Below are 23,052 nucleotides of genomic sequence, written 5' to 3'. Positions count from 1 at the left end.
TCTTTTGCTTAATTCTGATAACAACTCCATTACGATTCACATGTTCCAGATGAGAACACTGAGGCACCAGTAGGTAGGTAAGGTAACACCCTCAACTTGCTGAACTAGCTAGTGGGATAGAAGTAGGAAGAGACCGTCACAAGCCTAATTCTGAGGACCTTGTGAACACTGCTGGCTGACCCTCAGGTCTTTCCAACCTAAATCTTTCCACTTGCATTTCTGCTAAGTCACAACGCCCCCATCTTCTCTGAGAGCCTTACAGGAAGCCTGTGGCACAGCGGGGCAGGAATCACCCCCCGTCTTTGAGCAAAGAAGAAACCAAGCCACAGAGAGGCTAAGGAACTTGCTCAAGGTCACACAGTGAGTGAGCCCCATATTCCAGATGATGTGTGAGTGACAGCAGGGGCCAGGCAGAGCCCTGCCTCCTGGAGACTCTCTCCGCTTTATGTAACCTGAGTGATGTTTCTGTGGAGGCTGCGAGGACATTGGGGCTGGCAGTGTAATCAGGTGTCTAACCCACAAGTGCACACCGCCAAAACCAATTATTCAAATGAGCCTCCCAGCCAGGTTCCACAGAAATGGCCAGATGGCCAGATGTCTGTGGTGGCAGCTCCCCGTCTCTGTCCCTGCAAGCAGCTGAATAGCATTTCAAAGTTAGTGTTGATAGCAAGTTGATTTTAGTAATTGACTCTACAGTGAAGACAGGCCTCTGAGGAGACAGTGACCCAGAATTCGTGGCTGGAGAGTCTGGAGCAGCAGAACATAGTGATAGAATCAAGAACCTAGTCATTTCTGGTCTTAGTTCCTAAACCACCGCTTGAATAGGGTGAGTTTGCTACCTACATCCTTCCGTGGCTCCCCATCGACCACCAGAAGGGCCCTAAACTCAGTAGCTTGGTATCAAGGCGTGTGCAGTGTCCTGGAAGTTCCCTTTCCACTCCATCCCCCACTGCCCAGCAGGCCCCATCTGGCACCACCACCCTCTGTCAGCCCCCTTGCCTTCCTGGGCCCTCTCCAGGGCTCCTCCAGCTCATACCTGGGCCTTTGCTGACACTCTGCCTCTGCTTAAGAAGCCTTTTAACCAAGCTATTCCTCCCCCCTCTTCTTTTTTCCTCTCCCTCCCTTCTTTCCTTCCCTCAAACGTTCACCAGGCACATACTTTTTGCCATGTCCTGGGTACCTGAGGGGGGCTTTGCCCCCCTGGAGGAGGTGCTGTGTGATAGGAGCCTTGGGGGATGAGAGGGAGTTAGCCAGGGGAAGAGCATGGCAATACAGGCTAGATCCAAGGGGTCATAACATTAAATAATAATGTGATGCTAATAACACAAACTTGCATTGAACTTGTACCAGCTCCCAGATCCTGCCCTAAATGTGATGTGTATGATTTCCACTGGAAATGTAGGGGCCATAATTCATCATGCTCCTGTTCCCATCCTACTCCTGCCAATTTCAGAGGAGATACAGGGGTCAGAAAGAGGCCAAAGTATAGCTTTACTACTGGTGAAAAGTGGGATTTGGAAGACATTGCTTATATCTGTGGCTAAAATTGGCCTCCTTTTACCTCACCCCAAAATTCGACTTCCCCACCAGCCACAGGCAGAGCAGGAAGTGGGCTGCCTCCCAGAGGCCCACCATGTGCCAGGAAGAGAGGCAGGACGCAACCTCCCTACAGATCTAAACAACACTTCCTGGGGGGCTTGGCCCACAGGCTCTGCCTCTTTACTTATGCCGACCAATCAGAGAAGTTCCGTCCTCTCCCTTGGAAAAAGTAAGCAAGTGGATGGAGGTGAAGAGCCATTTTCTCCATATATTACAGACAAGCAAATTGTAGCACAAAAGGAGATTAAATCAATTGGCCAAGGTCCTGTCTTCATAAGAGATCCAGGTATCGAAACCCGAGAGCTAACTCTGAGCCCAAGTGCTCAGTCTCTGAGCCTTGCAGCCTGCATCCCGAGTGAGCAGCGAGCCTTTGGGAGTGTCAGGTGGTCTGGCGTGGCTGGTGCGTGTGGCTAGGGCTACAGTCCACACTCTGGGTTTGTGCACAGCAGTCCACACTGTGGGTTTGTGCACGGCACAAAGGCACCAGCTAACGGGACAGGTGGAGGCTGCCTTGCAGCCCCGGCCTGACAAGCCTTGAGACTAGGAGGAACTGCATCAGCCCACAGAAGGGGGAGCCTCTTTTCAATTAGCTCATGGGACTTAATATGAGATTTGCATGGAGTACAGACTGGAAACATGGTGCAAGAAGCTGGAGGAATAAGTGGGGACCAGGTTGTGGTGGACCCCGCAGGTTATACCAACCAAGATTAAACCTTACAGCCAGCCAACATGCGTGTAGCACTTACCTCAAATTCAGCAGTGTTCCCAGCATTTTACAAGGCTGATCTCATTGAATCCTCAAAACAACCCTCGGAGGCAGGCAAAATCTGCATTTTGCAGATCAGTGTAGAGGCACAGTGAGGTTAAGCCACACAGCTGATACATGGCCCAGCAGGGGCTTATGCAGGCAGAGTGGCTCCTGAGTCCACAAGCACAGTCTCAGCCACTTCTCAGCCTCAGGCAGGGGGGCATCCATCTTGCTGGCTCCCAGTTCTTGGGCAGAACTAAAGGGCTTCTCTTCCTTTTTGTGTTTCCTCTGCCCTTTTCCACTTAAGAGATTGAAATAGCCAACTCCTAGTCCCAAGGGCCAGTTCATGCTTTTACTAAATGTGTTCCCTCAGGCTTGTCAAAGTGGTTCTTTTTGTTCCTACAAAGAGAAAAATAATTCATTGGTTCTAGAATGGACTTCCAACTCTACTCTTACATAGCAGTGTCTCTGTGGCCTCAGTTTCTCCATCTCTGAAATGTATGAATTGGGTTTTATGAAGTCTTGGGTGCCCTCTGGCTGGTGATTGTACACAATTGTAGAGTGGTAAGCACTGTGGAAACCCCCAAGCCTGGTGTGGAAACCCCCAAGCCTGGTGTGTGTTGCCATCAAGCAGGAGACAGGAAGGAGGGAGGTTGTCTCCCCAGACCCGACACTTCCCACCAGAAGGGACAAGGCACCCCAACAAAACTGCTCCTTGTCCGCTCGGAATAAGTTCAGGGAGAAAGGGCCCCAGGCAGCTTAGGGTTGGGGCTGGTCCCTCTTCCAGGTGTGGTATGAGCACCCCTTCTCCCAGGACAGGGGAAAGACCTGGCCGACCCTTGGAGGTAGGAAACCCAAGCACTGAGTGTGGCTCTGCTGCGAACCTTGGGCACGTCCAGGGCCACCTCACAAGGACATGCAGTTTGCGTGAAGGCTCCCATTCAAGGGGGAAAATGTGGGCCGCAACTCTGCTCCCACCCCCATGTCTGGCCAGAGCAAGTGGCATTTTTATGTACTTCAGTCGCCCAGAAGGGAAACCTATTTAAAAGTCGCCAGCCTGGAGGGGGGCCCTTTTGTTAATGTGCGTAAAGGTTTCCTTCATGCTAGCCCCCATTGGAGACATAGTTTCCTCGTTTGAAAAATAAGGGTGTTGTGTTCATCCCTCACCTCATATGAATCCCTCCACCAGGTGCTGGCCTGACTCCCAGGGCTGCTGAGAGAGAATAGAGTGATGACTAAGAACACTGACTTTAGAGCCCGGCACACGGAGTTCAAATCCTGCCTCTGCCGCTTGTCCTTGCTGGCTGCGGACAAACCGCTTCACCTCCCTGAGCCTTTATTTATCTCCTTGTTGTGATAATCTAAGAAGGGACATGAGGGAAATGCTTTAAATATCCCGGTGATGGTGACGAGGAGCGGATGTGTTATAATTATCCCTTGTGTTTGGGACAAAGGACGCTGCCTGTTGTCCTCCATCTCCGCCAGAGATGGAGCAGCAGAGCCACCGCCCCTTCCCCCAGCTGCTAGGCAGTTTGCAGGAGCTGTTGATGACAGATTGTCTGGCGTTCTGACACTGGCCAATCAATACAGCTGGAAGGTGCCTCGGGCCAAGGGCAATTGAATCCCAACCTTTTAGCGGTATTAAATAAAGCAATATTTATTTTGCTTTTGGTGCAAATATACTTAATCCAATCCAGTTCATTGGTAATGCTGAAAAACGGCTGCGTTCGAGGGACCCTGCACGCGAGCCCATACATCTCTGCTTGTCGATGCCGCCCTCCGAGGCGCGGGCAGCCCCCGGTGCTCAGAACAAGATTGATCCGGAGCCACCGAGCTGCCTTCTCCTCCATCCGTTACAGGAGATGAAAAGGAAATCATAAAGAGGGGAATTAAAATCATTGCTCTCATTCTAGCTGCCATTATTGCAACAGGGATGAGGCACAATGCCCTTCACTGGATGGGGCTATTTATTTGCCATTTGAATAATGGTCTCTGGAACCATTGTGTCTCTGCCACTGGGCAGAGGAGAGGCTGGGACAGAATGCGGAGAGCAAAGGAGCAGCCCAGTGTCTCTTTCATGGATCACACAGCCTCTCCGTTAGCTGGGGGGACTTCAAAGGGTCACTGTAGACCAGCCTGGCATCAATACAACCTGGGTTCAAATCCCTGCTCTGTATCCCAGAAGCTGTCAAGTGACCTTGCCAAGGTCAAATTTCACCTTTATTGTATTCACTCTTTTATAAAATGGGATAAATAATACCTGCCTCACTTGGTTATTACAAAAGTGTCTAGCGTGTAACAGGTACTTAAATATTTTTCAAACTATGTCCTCAAGTAACTAGGTAAACCTTGTTCGCAGACCTTCAGGACGTCTATTTATGCATTTGTGCATCTGCTCATTTATGCATTCACTCAACAGTTATGCTGAACGTTCTCCCCACCCGGGCCTGTAGTAGGTGAGTTGGAGTGGAGGTGGGCGAGATGGCTCAGACATAGTCCCTCCCCTCACTGGGCACACAGTTTGGAAGGAGAAAGAAAAGATACTCAACAGTATCTCTGACTCAAGAGAAAGAAATCATATTATTCAGTTATATATACATTTGACTTCCATAAATTTGGATTTTCTAAAATGGTCCTAATGTCAAGTATTCTGACTCATTGATACCATCAATAGCTCCCCTTATGCCAGGGCACAGGTCCTGATTTTGAGCTCATGCAGATATTTCATCTTTAAAAATAGATAACAGACAAGAAGAGCAATAAGGAGACAGACACCCTGAGCAGGGACCCAGGACTTCACACCCAGTGACAGACTGGCATCTGGAGGTCACATTGTCCATTCCCACCATGGCCACTGTCATCACTGGCTACCCTTTATTCAATATTCACTCTCCTGAGGATTCTGCCGAGCCATTCACAGACATTAGTTCAGGTATTCAGTCCAGAAGGTCAAGGTCATTATCCTCATTATACATATGATAAAACAGAAGCCCAGAGAAGTTTTTTTAAGACGAAATTTTCTAAAGGTCACACAGCGGATACAGAGAACAGCCCGACTTCAAACCTGACTGACTCCCAGAGCCTCTGGCCTTCATACAGCAGCCTCTCTGTTCTGTGTGACTGCGCAGGCCCAGGGCTCAGGCTGATGGAGTCACTGGAAGACAGACTTTCCCAGCAGAGCTGTCCAGGAATGAGATAAGTGGACAGTGGGGAGGTGGTCACAGAAGTGTCATGGAACAGGCTGGTGAGCCAAGACATTGCGGAGGGCATTCCTACTTGGAGGCAAAGGAGAGGTAGGTAAGCTGACCGTCTCTAAGGATATGGCTGTTAAGAATTAAGTCGTATTATCAAAGACAATGTTCCTTTCCAAAATCTAGATGCTCTGTAGGGGCTGGAAGAGCTCTGTGGGCACAGCACCCAGACCAAAGGTCCCATCTGCTCAGTGATGAGCCATTGGAAAGAGGATGGTATAGGGACCTGATGGAGTCGTTGATGAATCAGCCCACACAGCCATACAGTTAAGGATGCTTTCAGTTAAAAAAAAGCAAGAACTGACCTGAACCACTGAAGCACCAAGGGAATGAAGAGGAAGGGACTTGCAGAATAAAGCCAAAGCTGGAGAACCAGACTCGGAAAACAAACAATTAACAGGGTAGCCCTGGAGGGCAGAAAAGCAGCTGCTGGCAGGCAGGATCCACCTCTGTTCCACAGCAGCACCGCCATGCGACCTGCTCCCAGCCCTGCATCACCCAGTCCATGTTTAAGTCCTGAGTTGCTGCCTGAAGCTGGGTTTCCTGCTGCTGCCCTGGCTGCCAGGTCCCAGAGAGAGAGAGCACCTGGCCCGTGTGTCTTCTGTGGTGGGAGAAGGCTCATCATCTTGGAATGATGGAGGGACAAACTATCCCTCCCCACCCTCCTGCTCCATCTAATCGCAGGGTTAGATGCTGGGCATTCCCCAAAGAACATGGACCAGTGGCCACTGCATCAGGAGGGGACAGATCATGGACACAAACGCTGCTCCCAGACAGGGGGAAAAGACAGGATGTCATCCCTGACCGCTGCTGTCTGCTGTTCACTCTGGCCGTCTGGGGACTGCAAACTTATTAGGCCGTGTCACTCACATAGGATGTAACATAAAACAATCATAAGGTACAATGAAACAACAGCGTGACATTTCTGAGCTGCTATCATGTGCCAGAACATGTGCTCGATTCAGTTGGTTATGTGTTCTGTCATTTAACCCTCACAGCACTGTCCCGCATTGTAAGCGGACAGAAGCCCGAGAGCACACCCTCTGTCTCCCGAGGGACGAGGCGCTCTGAGGGCAGGGGTGGCAGGCGCCTGTGCACCAGTCCTGACAGCTCCCCTTTCTCAGGCAAGTTGTCCCTAACCTTCCTGAGCCTCAGTTTCCACCCCAGCAAAGTGGAATGATGATAGAGCCTGCCTCGTCGGGTCAACCGAGAGGAAGCATTTCTTACCCAGTAAAGTACTTAACTGCTGGGGTGAAGCAATGCCAGTAAATGCTCGATTGTGTTCCCTCGACGGTGATGCTGAGGTTGCTGTAACCTGCGTGCAGGGCTGTCTCTGTTCTCACTGCCGTCCACGAGAAGCCAACAGCAGCACTCGGCTGATCTAAGCGCAGCAGCACAAAGGTGAAATAACACGACTCCTTGACAAGCATTCCAGGCCCTCACCTCCCTCTCCCTCCACAGCCTCACTGTCACCACCCACTCACCACACGCTCCATGATCCAGTCAAACCAAATGGCCCACCTTTCTCTCAACATCCTAGGTGGGTTTCCCAGTTCTTTTCTTTGCTTACACTGTTTCTTCTGCCCCCAGTGCCTGGAAAAATTGTATGCATTCAGCAAGGCCCAACTCAAACGGCTTCTCCTCAATGCAGCCTTACCCCACGTGTCCCCACAAAACATTAGTTATTCTCCCACGAGGTAATTTTAAATAATAGGAGGAAATCATCATTATGTACCCACCATGCTTCCACCATCCCCACCCCAACCATCTCAAAGCACAGGTGGGTCCCTGGTAGAGTCCTTTATTTTTCTGAGTAGGGCAGTAGGTGGGGATGCAAATTTAGTAAACTGAGGGGGTAAAATTGTATTGCTTGGGGAACTAGAGGAGCTCAGAAGATAGGATAGAAGGGATGAAACAGTGGAACAGAAGGACAGAGAAGACAAAGGAGGACAATTTGGACAGAGAAAGAAATCATGGCCATTATCTGTTTGAATGTGGCTAAAAATCTTCAAAGGACAGAATTTTATCCCATAGGTGATGAAGAGCCAGCCATAGGTGAATCTTGCCCTGGAAAGCAAGATGGATCAGGGTGGGAGACATTCTGGGGAGAGGAAGAGGACAAATTGGAGAGAAGGAGAGCAGTACCTTGAATGGGGAGCAGGCACAGGTTTCTGGAGGCTGTACCTCAGCCTATGCCTGCCTGGAGACTGTCAATGGTGTGCGCAGGCCCAGCAGACTGGGAGGCCCTGTAACAGAGACCTGGAGGAGGCGCCTCCCCCGCAGGACCAGCAGGGCTTTGGGCAGATCTGAAGTGAGAAAAGGAAGGGGAGGGAGAGAAGGAGAACCAGCAGTCCTGATCACATCTGCCCTAGTGAAGGTCTTTAACGTGCCCCAGGGAGGGTGTGGGGAAGGTGGGCAGGGGAGCAGGTGACATTCAATCAAAGATTTGAAACAAGGGAGGATGAGTCACTCAGCCCTCTGGAGGAAGAGAATCGCAGGCTAAAGGACAGCCTGTATGACAGCCCTGAGGCAGGAAGAGCCTGGTGGGTGTGTCGGAGGAACAAGGAGGAGGCTGTATCTGGCTCTGCAAGAGGAGCTGTGGTAGGAGCTGAGGTCAAAGAGATCAGCAGCAGCGGATCGGCCACTGGGGGCTTGTACCTTGTTGTAAGGACTTCAGCTTTTGTTCTGACCCTAACAGGGGACAATTTGAGCAGAGAAGGGACACAATCTGACATTCTAAGAGGATTACGCTGGCTATTTGGAATATGACAGGGTGGGGGGGGGAAGGGGGGAGATAAAGTTAAAGGTGAAGTGGGAGAATGCAAGTGCGGAAGCAAGGAGACCAGATGAGAGATTATATTACAATACTCTGGACCTTGCTCCAAATTCAAAGTGACATCAGTGGAGGTGGAAAAAGGTGTTAGTTTCTGAACATATAGAGTTCAGCAGAAGTAACGCCTGCTTGAGTGTGGTTAGCAGGGTAATAATATGGGCATAATAACTTACAGTTTTAATTTGAACATTTTGCCTAAAATGCCATATGGTATGCTTGAGTGTGATATTGTTATGTTACAGAATTACATGCTTATGATTTTATGATGAAGAGGGGGCGTTATTTGTGCCGGAGCCATATTTTGAAAGTAGAGACAGTGGGCCAGCTGTCACAAGCAAGGAATAAGGGGGTGCCAGTGGCTTTGGCCTGAGCGTTTCCTTCTGCCGGCCGGTCCAGATGTGCATGCATCTGCGGCCTCAGAGTGTGGACACGAGAGGGAAGACCACCACAGAAGTATTTGGGAACCCCTCTGTGACTCAGTTTCTTCTTATGTAAAGTGGTAATTATAATTGTAGTGGCTCCATACGGTCATAGAAGGCACTGGGTGAATTAATACATGTGAAATGCTTAAAAATGTCTCCGGCAAAAAACAAATGCCAGGTGAGTGACATAATGACTACTCCTACTCCTAACTGTGTTTTGATAAGTGAGAAGCTTGGCTTGTTCTGTTTATACTGACTGGCTTTGGGTGCTGCCCAGGTGCTCTCTGATGGGATTCGACCTGAACCGTCACTGGCTGGATCCCTCTCCGTGGGCCCACCCTACCCTGCATGGGGTGAAACAGCTCATCATCCAGATGCACAACGACCCTGTGAGTAACTGAACCCCTCAGCGATTGCTGGTCTTTGGCTTGAGCTGGGAAAGAGCAGTGTCACCCTGGGCAAGTTCACTAGGCGCTGCAAATTAGGGATACGGGGTTGAAACCAGGGAGGGGCCAGGGCTGCTCATCTCTTCTCTGAAGTGGGCAGACCCAAGTGTCTTCCCCCGCTGCTCACAAGTACTGGGCTCAGCTGTGGAGATCTCATGAGGAGAAGGAAACATCCTGGAGCAGCTCCACATTGGTCAGGGCCCTTTGGTTAGAAGCAAAAGAAATAGACTAGTTTAAGCAAAATTGGTAACTTACGAGACAAGTACCAGAGTGTCTCATGTAATTGAAGACTGTAGACTAGCCTTCTTTGCCTGTGGGGAACTCGTGCCAAATGTCACCTCCGTGGCCCCTACCACTAGGGAGTGACTCACTCTCACTTTTTAGTTCCAGTTCCAAAAAGACTATGATGGGCCGAGCTTAGAGGACATGTCCACTTCTGGGCAAGTCAACCCCAGCCCAAGAGGCAAGGGTACGCAAGGACAGGGCAAGCCCACCAGAAGCACGTGCTTAGATGTGGGGCCGTGGTGGCCGTGGTCAAGCTGTTCCCAGAGTAGGGGGCCTGCTGTGCTCGAGAGAAGGGGGACAGGGGGTGTCCCCACTAAGTTGGCTCATAGGGCCAAGATTTTGTGAGACATCAAAGACACTGGGGTTTCCTAACTTAGAGAAAGGGGGCAGACCGTGATGGTCCTCTCTCCGAAGGACTGCTGGAGAGAACAGGACAGACAGTTTCAGGCGGAGGCCAAAGGCAGAAGTAAGGCCCTAAGAAGTAAGACGTAAAGGAAAATGGAATGCTTTAGTAGTCAGAGCTGCCTGGGACAACGTGGGCGTGTGAGCTGTGAACTCTGCCTTACTACAAGTGCTCTGCTTGAAGCTCAATGACATGGACAAAAATGGGGCACAGAGGGGACTCCATTGTATTGAGACTACATCTGAGTCTCTCCCAACTTTGATGACGGTGATTTTAGGACCCCCTGGCTGCCACCAGGTGACATGTAATGACGGCTGAGACAGCAAAGGTCCCGGAGTTGCTGTATTTCAGAGTTGCATCAGTGTAACTCCTTGAAGATGCCAATAAAAGAGATCCTAAATTGAAGAGCAGCATTATATGACCACCCCTCACAGATACTGGGCTCAGCTGTGGAGGTCTCATGGGGTGAAGGAGACAAAAACGTGTACATAAAACAAATGCATATGTCAGCGCAAGGGTGAAGGAAAAAGTAAATTCTTAGGTTCAATATCGTTAACTGTCTTCTGATATGTGGATCACCGGCCAGCAGTGATCACAGAACGCTGTGGATGGCTCATCGAAAAACACGCGAGAAAAAACATGCACAGAGATGAACTAGTTTCTGTGGAGAAGTAGGGACGAAATGGCCACCCCCCCTAGTGGGGAGCGTGCCGATTTACTGTCCATACCTACTTTTATTGGGCTCATTTTGCATAATAATTCAGGTAAAGTACAGTACTCATCAGGGGGAAGTAAGGAACTATAGAAAACAAGGAAATCTGAGGGTCTATTTTGAGTCAGGGCCAAAGAGCTGTAAGACTTTGAGGAACAAACTAACTTCCTCCTAGGACCCTTCTCATTCAACTGAGAGCATTCTAAACAAAGAAGGCTTCACAGTAATTCACATATTCTTTCTTAGGCTTGATCACCCAGGGAATCCGCCCTTTTCAGCACAGAGCTGCACCACCCTGTCATTGTTTCAGGCTTAGGTGGAGTAAGGGAACTAAGGCAACCAAGAGATAAGGAGATTTTCTCCCAGACGATGAGAACTCCGGCTATGTCAAAGCCGAGGAGTGAGGGTCCATCACCCCCTTTTGCTGCAGCCCCCCAAGTCCTTTATTTGGGGGGCCCCCCAAAGTGATCGTGCCTGCCTTAGGTCGTTCCCACCATGGGGAATCTTACCCGTTTTTGGCTAACCGACCAAGCTTTTTGGGGTTCAGTTATGAATAAAGCAGCAGAAGCAGCATTCCTGCCAGGGAGATAAGCTTTTGTCTCCTTGCTGGCTTACCATTCCAAAGGCGTTCCCTTAGCCTTAGCCTAGGCGGGGGGTTACAGCTTCTGATACCAGTCAGGGCGGTTCCCAACAGTCTTCTGTCCTATGAACTTGGCTTTCTTAAGTCTTTTTCAGCCCACCTTCCCTGTCAGAGCTTGTATAGCATAGCTTTAGGATACTTGCTTCCTTCTCCAACTCATCCTTCCTCCTCACAAAAGGTGTTAACTGTGCTTACCAAGCCCTTTTATTGCCCTGAACCCTTGAGGCCATCCTGACTCAGCTCTCCTGGCAAAGACAAGCTGCTTCTGAATTTCTCAGAAAGGGTCTATTGACGGCTGGGTTCTGCCCTGCCTCCCCTCACCTCCATTCCCCAACACAACCTGACCTCTGTGTTAAGGGCTGCTTCCCTGAGAGAATCACAATATTTCTTTTTCTGTCACCTCTTTTTAAAGAGAACAGCTCCTACTTCTGTGTGTGTGTGTGTGTGTGTGTGTGTGTGGTGTGTGTGTACGCCCTCGCGCACGTGTGTGTCCTGGCTGAAATAGATATTCAATTACTTTCTGTTGAGTTAAATTGGACAAAACATGGCAAATCTTGTTATGCCAAATGCATTATGGTTTATAGACACAAAACAATTGCAGGGAGGACAAAGAGGCATGATGAAAGAAAAGACATGGGCAGGAGAAGTGACAGAGTGGGAGCCACCGAACCAAGTGGTCGGTGTGTTAGGACTACTGCTGAGGAGAGAATCGGAGAGTGAGGGGTTGGGGGAAGGACTGCAGGAAGGGGCTTAGCTTTGCTCAGGAGAGGAGGCTACAGCGTGCTGTCGCCATCATGAGTCAGCACCCATTGATCTTCTCACAAACAGCCAGGCACTTGGCTCTGTCACAGAACACCAATGAGATGAGACCGAGTCACGGAGATGTCAGATGTCAGGACACTCTTTGTGCCACAAACAGGTTGGCTGCCTGCCGGCTGGTCTTCATAAACACACTTGGATGTTGAGCCAGTTGTCTAAGTTGTACCCTTCTTGCAAGTTCCCTCCTATAGCCCCTGCAAGGACATGAAATGCTAATCTGGGAGTCAAGCTGACCTGGAGCAGCACCCCTCCTCCCTCAGTCTCTTCCTCTATCCCCTGGCCCTTGTCCAGTCTTTCACCCTATTCTTTCCTTCCTCCTTCCCACAAATATTTATCAAGTAGTTTCTACATATCAACCATTTGGTTCTAATAGTAGACAAAGCCCTAACCCTTGCAACCTAGTGGGGGAATAGATATTAAATAAGTAAATACTGACAACTATAGATTTACAATTGTGTCTGGGGTTACAAAAAAAAAAAGTCACCAAGTGTGACCTATGCGTAAGACGGTTGTACATTCCAGCCTGCCTGGGGGCAGTCCTGGCTTATGCCTATGGTTCTAGAGTATTTGGTACTACCGCCCTCTTTCCTCTTGAAAGTATCCCAGTTTGGGTGATAAATTATAGTCCCTGTACTTAAAAGCTATGGAAAGCACCTAGGTACCTAACAGTACCTGATGTGTAGCAGATCCTCAACAAACATTATTTGGACCTGATTTGAATTCACATTTGATTTAAGAGTCATTGTGGCCAGTTGCAAACACTTCAGTGCCCCGCAGTGTCCATCCTAATAGCTTTAAGTGCATTTCTTCTCCTGACCTTGACTGTCACATAGCCATCATAATCGAGCTAGCCAGAGCTATCTGAACTGCTAGGACAGCTTCTGGCCTTGTTATTGAACGCTCACAGCCTCCCTCCGTCTATCCCAGTGGGCTTCCACTCACAGAAGCAACACACAGAGAGTCAGCAAGACCTTCACTGATGGGCTAGGACTGTGACAATGTCTGTGACCATTGTCTTCTACACTGTCCTCCTTTAGGCTTTGTGCTAGATGCTGGGAATAATCAGTCCACCCCTAAGGAGCTGCAGCCTAATGGAGAAAGGAATTTACAGACAGTTATTCTGGGTACATTTGTGGAGGGAGGCACAGGGGTGATGGGAACCCATAGAAAGAGCCCTACCCAGGAGGCCACACCTGAACCGATAGATGAAGGATGATCCAAGCAGGAAGTGCTTTCCAAGCAGCAGACACACCTGTGCATCTGCCTCATGAAGGAGGCACCACACGAAACTGCAAATTATTCATTGTGGCTGGTACTGGGGGCAGGTGGAGCAGCAGAGGCGGTTTATGATATAGGAAGCTGTGTAGACTTCATTCTCATGGGAATGGGGAGCCACTGGATGCTTTAAGCAGGGAAGTTGTAAGATGGATTTGGAGAGTGCTGGGGTAGAGTCTGGAGACCACTAGATCCTGCCATAGGGAGGAGTCTGGAGCTTTCACAGAGGGAGAGATGAGCGACTTAGTGATGCCTGATGGGAGAGGAAAGGTCTTGCATGAGGCCCCTGTTTTGGCTTGGGTAGTGGAGTGGACATGGTGCCCTTCCTGAAGTGGGAACCTGGGAGGAACAGTAAATGTGGAGATAAGCTTTAGACATGAGGACTCTGAAGCTAGGCAGGCGTGATCAGTGTGACCTGCACTGTGAGTCTCCTGGAATGAGCCCTCTGTCTGCAACTGGAGACCTGCTGGCCAGTGTTAGTGATGGCTCTTGCTTCAAAGGCTACTTTCCTAGCCCATGCTCTCCACACCTTTCACGCCTGTCAGGGACCTGGATGTTAATGACGGTCTTGATAAAGGAGTGTTTGCCCCAGAGGGCTGCACTGGATCTCAGGAAGTGTTTTATGTCCCATTCTCAGGAGAGTTCCCTGTGGATTGTGTGGCCCTTGCTTGCCAGCTGTGATTGATGGTCCCCCAGGATAGGGTCTGGCTGATTCAACTTGGAGTCCCGGAGCCCAGGAGGGACCTGGCTCTGAGCAGGTACTCAGCTGAGCAAATGGTGAAACAAACATAGAACCTCTGGACTTGGATTTTATAAGATTCTCTTGATGAAAAGGAGCAGCTGAACTATAGGCTACTCCTCCACCTCCCCTTCCCCTCAGAGAGTCCTGGATTCTGTGGCCACTACTACTGTGCCCTTTTTACTTAAGGCTTTGGCCTGTCTGTGTACATAGACCCTCTCCTGGGTTCCCCTGCACCCTGCTAAGATTGTCCCAAACTCACAGGACAGAAAGCTGAGATGGCACTGTCCACTCTCATTCCCAAGACACGGATTTCTGATCATCCTAATTTGTACCACCCCTGGCCTCAGTGCCCCCCCACCCCACAACTCTACTCACCATGGACATTAGCTCCATTGTGTGTGGGGGGTGGGTTGGTGTCTGGGGGCATCAAAGGGAGTTCTTCAAGGAATTTGGACTGGGCCTTTACAGATTGGCAATGCTCCATCTGATAGCCATGGTCTGGGGGTGAGGAAGGTTGTAGGAAAGAGGGAGAGGGCATTCCAGGGAAAGCTGAGCAATGGACTAGAGGTGGCAGACCCCAGCTGCTGAGGCTGGTATGCAGGCTGTATGACAGGGAGCCTCAAGAGGGCAGGACTGGTGTGAAGAAGCTCATGGACAACTTTGATCACTGAGCCAAGGAATTTGGCTTCCATGGCCAAGTGCTTCTTTCCTGTTAAAATCAAAGTGCTAGGCCTTATTTTAAGTTGAGTTTTAATTGAATTAAATATCATGACTATAAAAGAAAATCAAGGCAATGGAACAAAATACCACTTGTCAGGAATATTTCAGCATATACCCTCTCTCAGTCTTGGAATCAGTACAGTCAGTAAAGAACTGTCAAAAAAGAAAGATCAATGAATAGCATTTCCATTCATTCATTCTCCCCAATGAAGACACTCTAGCATCATTCTAAAATTTAAATCCAACTGAGTCTGTCTCCCATACTTAAAACCTTTCAATGCCTCCCCATTGCTTGTGAGATAAAGGCCAACATTCCTGACACATCATTCAAGGACATGGCCTATTCACATCCAGAACCTAGTATAGGATGTGGCACCATAGAGAATATTAGGTTGAATGATGAATGAACAGATGAATAAAGAATATGTGCTTTAAAAAATCACTAAGGCTGCAGCGTGGACAGTGGATCAAAGGAGCTGAGACGAGTAGGAGAAGAGAGACCCTTTTGGTGCTTATTGCATGGTCCAGGTAAAGAATGAGATCTGAACCAGAGAGTAGCCAAGACTGTTGCTAAGAAGGGCTGTTGCTAAGCAGGGCTGTTGCTAAGAAGACCCCATGAACTAACTGTGGGAGGTGAATCGTCCCCTCCTGCCCTGCCTGTGCTCTCTGAGTCCCTCAGGGCCCAAGGGTTGCTTTTTTGAGAGGTTTCTGTGCTCTGGGGTGATGTCCCCCCTTTTCCTAGAGGAGAAAGGCCTGTGTTGCTATAACAACTTGGCTACAGTTCTTTTAGACAGATCCATTTTCTTAAATCATTTAAGGAAAATTAGCTGCCATAACAACATGGAGTAGTTTTTGAAATAGAGCAACACAGGACTGGGTTTTTTTTTTTTTTCTTGCTTACCTCCTGTGGACCTCAAGGTAAACTGCTCTCTTTCTGTCCAATAAACAACTAAACTGTAACCCATTGACATGACACAGCTGATGGTGACATGGGCACACAACACACGGAACCAGCACTCATTCCCTCTACACGTGAAACACATGCACACAACATAGAAACTTGCAGAAAATCCATACATTTATATACATAAAACAGAAAATGCATCAGCATGAAAACATAAACATGGTAAATTAGGGACAGACACACAGACAAGTATGTAAAAGTATGTAGTTATACCTAATCACACAAAGGACACACACGGCCAAGTTCAGTTCCACCCTGTAGTTAAAACAGAAGGAAGCAGCCCATGAGGCCTGTTTTTCGTGTGAGCAGAGGTCTCACTGGGCCACCAGACGGGAAGGCCTTGAGGTGGCAGCTCCTCACCAGAAACCAAGGGGCACCTGTGTGTTCATACGCAACAACCTGAGAGTGGGGCGGGGGAGACCCTGCTGATGGAAAGGCAAACCTACCTTGGGAAGGATGGGGATAAAGGGTGAAGGTCAGGGGCACCCACATCCTTACTCCACCTACACACTGGGAGGTAAGCAAGGAGAGCAGACAGCTGCAGCCGTGGCCTTTGGGTGGGAAATGTCTTTGCCTTGTATGGCAGGATGTTAATCACCTCTAGAGTAGACAGTGCCCCCTGGTGAAAACTACCCCTGGACCATTTGCAGGCTGTCTCACTGAGGCCGCAGGAACCTGGGCTGTGGGTTCTCAGACTTTTGTCCCATCCTCCTCGTCCTTGACTTTTTATCCTCAAAGTCCCCTTCAGGGAGCAGTTCAAACTGTGTGGGCTCGTCTTTGTGTCAGCAAGAGGAGCTGGTAACACTAACGCCCCCACCCAGAGTGGCTAAACTGCCAATTAGTTTGCTGGGTGCTCTCAGACAACTCTCCTCCCCTCCCTGGGCCTTTCATCCCCCCGTTTATACATTGTAGGGTTTGAAGGATGAGCTCTACAGGGCCTTTCTGCCTTCAAGAGTCTATGTCATCTTCTAGTTATCTGTTGGTTATAGCACACGGACCACAGAAAGGTAGGATTTCCATGACAAGGCACAAAAGTCCCGGCCGTGGCCAGGGAAGGGCAGCCTGGAGTGAATGCCCGTGAAGGGACTCAGCACAAGCAGATGTCCCGTTGTTAGGTTTCCTGAGCCAAGGCGTGCCCATCTGCTAAAAGGGAAGGATAGTCCCTGACTTGTCCCCCTCACAAGTTGGAGAGAGAGACCCGACATATGTGACTGTGAAGCACTTAGGAAGACGAAGAAGATTATGGCCCTGGGGTCGGGTGGAGAGGAATGCCCTTTTGAAATGGCCAGACTGCAGCTATCTGCTGGAGGTCCCATGTGGGATGGAAGAAATGTCCTCCCACCACCAGCATATGTCCCTCACTTAGCTCCACTCCTACCAGCCTGGCCCAGGAAATCGGTAAATAGCCACTAGAGGAAGGTCCACCATGAGAATAAAGGCTGGAAGTAAGTGCAATTGTACAGGGAGCTCTGTGAACAGAGGGTACATTGGGTTCATGAAATTTTTACAGTTTTTTCTATGATGGTTTGGGATGGTTTATGAAACTTTAAGGAATTTTAAGAGAAATCATTATTTTTCTAAAGGGCAACTTCTCCCACCTGTGATAAAAGACATGGATTTTCTAACTCGCTCGTTTATAACTCTGACTCTGGCAGCAAGCAAGGTGCAGAGGATGGATCCCTCGTTTGAGAGTAATATTCCTGTCAAGTTGCTGTTGGGTTCAATTTCTCTGACATCTTTTCATCCCGAAAGGCCCTGGGTACCTCTCGCCCGCTGACTGCATGGGGATCAGCAAAGCTTCTGGAGGGTTCCCTTTGAGTTGGTTCAGTTAAACCCTGTATTTTATTTTCCCTATCTGTAAATTCAGATTAAGAATTCCTATCTCTTGGGATTTCTCTCAAGATGAGATAACATGTGTATAGTAACCTTCAATAGTCGGTATATGAAAAATGGAGGTTTTAATACCTGACGCACTTGGTCGGTATATTACTCACCTCACTGTCCCCACCCATTCCCATCCCAGACTGCGATCCCACTGAGGGCTTTGACATCATCCTAGTCATTCGTGTTCCCCTGACACCCAGCACAGGGCACACACCCCCCTGTGAATGGGTATCAGATGAGAGAGAGGAAAGACAGGCAGAATTCCATTCCTTAAGTTCTGGGATTAACATCCTAACGGAGCTCTGAAGAATGATAGAAATTTGCTGAGTAAAGAGGAGGAAAAGTATTCCAAGTCACTCTCCAAATTCTGCTCATTCTTCAGAACCCACCTCCAGACCCACCTTCTCTAAGATCTCCCTGAACACTTTGGCCCAAAGTGAACTCTTGTTTCTTTGCTATTCTATAACTATAATAGACTTTGTTGCTTTCGTCTGGTGGTTTATTCCATAAGCAAGTATTCCATGAGCTTGGTGCCACAGTAGCGTCTCCTCTCACTGTAGGTTCCATTTGCTCAACTAAAAAGCAGCCTCTCCCCCACCCTACTCCCATGCACCCCCAGTGCAGAGGATCTGCCCTCACCTCCCTGCTGCCCTGAGCGGGGTGGCCCCCTCACTGGTGACTCCAGGAGAACCTCTTAAGCGTTGATGACAATGCTATCACTCCAAAAGAGGAGTGGTTTGGATTTCCACAGGGGTGCCACAGAGCTGGCTGCATCCCTGGGTTCAAGTGCATATCATGCTGTGCATTCAGTGGTAGATTTCGTGCCTCCTTTTGTCTGAGCTGCTCAAGGTCAGAAGCTGGGTCTCTTTCAGCACAGCCTCCATCGCCAGGCAGAGTTCCACACCGGGTAGGCACTTGATGAGTGTCTGGGGAAATCTTGGTACTGCCTCCCCCACCCTACTGTTTCGCAGCAAGACAGCCCTGACTCATCCCCAAGAAAACCCGTTGTGCCCTCGACTTTCAAACCCCCGCAAGTCCCTCACTGCACTGCGCTTACATGGACTCATCTCCTTCCCTGCACGTTTTGTCCCCGCTGGTTCCTCATCCCAGAGAGCTCCCATGGAGGGAGTCTTTTCTCTAGCTCACAAATTCTAAAGTTCCTCTCTTCACTCCCTTTCTGTTACCAGTCTGTGCCACTTACTCAGGTTTCTAGGTCAGACCAAGCTAGCTTCCCCAGTTCTCCATCTCATGAGTGCCCTGTTGTCCAGACCACAATGAGCTACAAAGGGATCTCTGTGGGCAGCCCCGCACTCCTCGAATAACTTCTTTTTACTTGCCCTACTACTCCAGTTTACCTCCAGGTCATCTCTTCCAGGAATTTTTCCAGTTAACCCACCTCATCCTTTTCTCACCCCTCCAGTAGGATCCTTCCCTCCTGAGCCCCTGGTTTGAGCAGGCTGGGATTTGTACACAGCCTGCTACCCACCTAGGCACTCAGCTGAGCCGGCTCGTGACAGAGCACAGGTTACATTTCCGGGTGTTTTGTGTTCAGCATGCATGGAACTTTTCCGAGAGTTATTTTCAGTTGCTACTGTTGGGAGGCTCTGGAGCCCAGGATGAATTCACGCTGGTACATCAAATAGCATATTGCATTTCAGAAATTGGCCTTAGCCCTGGGAAATCAAGTAAGCCAGATGCCTAATTAGTCTATTATTTACCGTGGTGGAGAGATCTGAATTCTGATGAAAGGGACCAGACTAATCACTGCTTCCAGCAAAGATTGAACTGTTGAACCTTTCATCAAGAAATTGCTCCATCCTCCTGAAGTACCAGTGCCCACCTCCCAGGCCCAAACTGGTCCCTGGCGTCTGGCTGTGAGGTTTTACAGCTTGGTCCCAGCTTCACCTTCTGTGCAGTGAGCCTGGATTCTCTCCCTCCCAGCCAGTCCCTCTGGGCTCACATTGCTGTTTTCACATCAAAGCTCGGAAAGTGTGCAGATGAAAGAGTAACTTCCCCAGGAGAAGAAATCCCTCATTCATCCACTAACTCCATTTTCTGAGCCCAGACACTGGATGGACACTGGTATTAAGGAATAGCCCCTCCGCTGAAGAAGCTGATATGCCAGAATAGAGCAGTGGTTTTCAAACTGTTTTCAGAAAAACATTGTAAGAGGTCCATGGACTCCTCTCCATTTTAACCAGAGTGGTCTAATGTAGTGATTAAAAGCTCAGGCTCAGGTCCCGATTAAAGCCTCATTTCAACACCTATTAGCATGGCTATCTTGGACAAGCTTCTTAACCTTTCTAAGCTTTGGTTTCCTCCTTTGTAAGAGGTTGGTGTGAAGATTATGTGGAGTGACTGCTTAAGGTACTGTGCCAGGCACATATATTCTCAAAATGTTCACCTTTATTAGTATAAGAAATGTGTTTGAATAAAGGATTCCATGGCCATGGAACAGTCGTAAATCCCTGGGCTAGAGCTCCAGACTCAGCTGATCAATGAGTTCAGGACAGGGTGATAAGCATAGTGATAGACAAGGGGTCTCGGTGCCATGTTGGGAAAGCAGGTCATCACACCTGGACCTGGTCAGGCAAGGCTTACCAGGAAAGGTGACCTCTGGAGGTGAGTTTTGGAGGCAGAAGTTGTTTAGACTGAGACTGGGGGAAACATTATAAGCAGGGGGAGCAGAGTGTGTGAGGAGACAGGTGAACATACTCGGGGAATTCCACAGAGTTTGCTGCGCTGAACCGGAGGGAGCGTGTGGGGAAGGGGCGGGTGGCGAGGCTGCGTGGTAGGCGGGGGCCAGTCATAGACGGCCCTGTCTATGGGCTCCCTCAGGAGGCTTGGGCTTGATCCTGAAAGCCATGGGAACTCCCTGCTGTGAACAGGGAAGATGTGGAATTCATAGGAGAGAGAGAAAAAATGTTACTGTAACTTTCTGGGGTTTAAACTAACTGAGTTGGCCAAAAAGTCTGTATATTTTTTTCTATAAAATAAGAGACACAGTTTTCACTTTCACCAATAACTTTATTGATTTAGATATTTTCAGTGTGTTGGCTGTCTCCCACATGGTATAACATTGATTGTTCTCAATTAAAATCTCAATTTGATCGCTATCAACTTCAACTGGTCTCCCCGGCTGTGGAGCATCGCCCAGCAAGAAATCTCCAGCATGAAACTTCACAAACCACTTTTGACACGTTGAATCAGTCACAGCACTTTCTCCATGTGCTGCACAAATCTTTTTTTTTGACTTTCAGTTGCATTTTTACCTTTCTTAAATAATAAAGCGTAATATGCCAAAAATGTTGCATATTTTCTTACATCTTCAACATTAAAATGGCTACACAAAAATTCACCAATTTTGATAAATTTTTTAAATGCATGCTGATATGACAGCTATCACAATACAACTTAACAAAATTGATTTGAATGAAATTAAAGACAACTAAGTGTTAGTAGAGCTGTCTTGTGTAAAAAACCTAACGAACTTTTTGGCCAACCCAATATATTGTTGCATTTGTAGCTTTCAGCCAGTAATTGCACTACTAGAAACCTAGACCTAAATAATCTGAAGTGTGTATGAGGATTTGTGGAAGGGGAAAGCCTATAGATCATTATTTATTAAAAAAATGAAAAACTGAGAAAAAACTAACTGCCTAGCAGTGGGAAACTGATTAAGTGAATCACAATACGCTCATATAATGGATGTTTATGGAGAGTTAATAATACTGTAAAGATGCTTAGGCTATAATTTTAACTGGGAAAACAGCGGAAGACAAAGTTCTGTGTGTATTGCATGTTAACACATGCGTAACCATGAGGCTGGAAACAGGCACAAAAGCGGCGGGTGTGAACTAGGTGTTAACAGTGCTATTCTGGGTGCTTACATTGTGGTTTTCCTGCCTGCTTTTTTATATTTCCCAACAATTGTCCCACAAGTATATGTCCACTTTAAAACTGGGGCAGGGGGAGAAGCATGGAGGAGAAAGGGGACCTGGCCTCCCAGATAGGAGGAGGGGCCTTATTTTTATAAAACAGAACCAAGGTCATCAGGCTCAGCTGCACACTTCTGAGCCAGTCCCTAGGGTAAGGCCCTCATGAAGCTGCCAGGCCCATGTTACAGAAGGAAACTGGGATCTGTCAACACCCAGCTATGCATCCATGTTCTAACTAGTCATCCTTCTATTTTTCCATCCAACTAGCCATCCACTGTACCTCTGCCCTCTCTGTTCAGAACTCCTACCCCAGAGGCACCCATGTCCAGGCTGCTAACACCCTAGGATGTCTGCCAACTCCTCACCCTCCTTGTAAGCTTAGCAGGGACTCTCCCCTCTTCTCCAGAGCAAACCTCAAATTGTGCCCTTTCTTCCTACACTGGTCCCTTCTCAGTCTGCTAAGTCTTTGACCTTTAAGCACTGCCCTGTTAGCTAGGACTGGAGGCAGACCCTTTATTCTCCCAGGGATTAAGAGCAAGGACTCTGCAGTCAAAAATTGCCTCCAGCCTCCAATTCTGGCTCTTCCTATCACCTCCACTCTCAGAGCTTTGTGGCCTGAGCTGTGAAATGGGGTAGCAGAGGCATTGTGAGGATTGAAAATGACAATGGGTAAAAAGCACTTAGCACTTAGATTGTGTGATATTGTTTAAGGCTGGTAGATTGTAAGCACCCAAATGTTAGTATTTATTCTTATTGTAAACTCAAATCTAGTAATCTACAAGAGCTCATATTTCAATATTAATTTCACAAAGGCCTCTTCAGAACATTATCACTATCTTTAAACTGTAGCATTAAAACAAACAAACAAACAAAAAAGAGCGATAGCAGCTCTGGTTACTGATACAGCATTGCAAGTAACTGTAGTTCTTAGTGGGCTGGGAGCAGGTCCTAGGCTTTATCTCGGCTTCTCTGACCACGCCCCAACCCCCATCTGTGACTCAGTCTTTCTTCAAAGGAGCTGGGTGACAGATAGCTCAGTTCCAGGCATGAGAGCCTTTTTCTCTTTTCCTATATTTGTCTGTTCTAATCCGTTCTGGGTGGATTTTACAGTTTAAGCCGTGGAGAGCAAGCAGATTTCTGTCACTCCTAGAATCTAGGTATATGTTGGGGCAGCTCTCTGGAACCCCTGAGGGTGGATGGTTCTAAAGTGAACACCAGTGAACGTGATCCTCCAGAACCCGGGGTGAGTCCTGGCCAGCTCTCGGAAGGCAGAGTCTGTGCATTGATTGGCAGCTACGGCCACGTGACATAAATGCTGGCTGTGCCTAGAGGGCACATCAAGGCCAGAGCTTTTCTTTAAACTCCTGGCAC

At 48.6% G+C, this 23,052-nt stretch overlaps 1 protein-coding gene across 5 annotated transcripts in view; it reads left to right on the top strand.

Moving 5' to 3' along the window:
- The window catches only part of LOC114496646 (BEN domain-containing protein 5), a 1,079,970-nt gene that overhangs the window by 971,632 nt on the left and 85,286 nt on the right, over window positions 1–23,052 (top strand). For all 5 annotated transcript variants that reach the window (XM_036026057.1, XM_036026055.1, XM_028512265.2 and 2 more), the window contains one exon: window positions 9,131–9,242. In XM_036026057.1, the coding sequence (XP_035881950.1) occupies window positions 9,131–9,242 (112 nt within the window). The remainder of the gene's footprint in view (window positions 1–9,130; window positions 9,243–23,052) is intronic.

The sequence above is a fragment of the Phyllostomus discolor genome, chromosome 5 (assembly GCF_004126475.2).
Source record: "Phyllostomus discolor isolate MPI-MPIP mPhyDis1 chromosome 5, mPhyDis1.pri.v3, whole genome shotgun sequence".
Classification (NCBI taxonomy): domain Eukaryota; kingdom Metazoa; phylum Chordata; class Mammalia; order Chiroptera; family Phyllostomidae; genus Phyllostomus; species Phyllostomus discolor.
The sequence above is the reverse complement of the archived record's forward strand: the minus strand, read 5'-3'. Positions and strand labels throughout refer to the sequence as shown.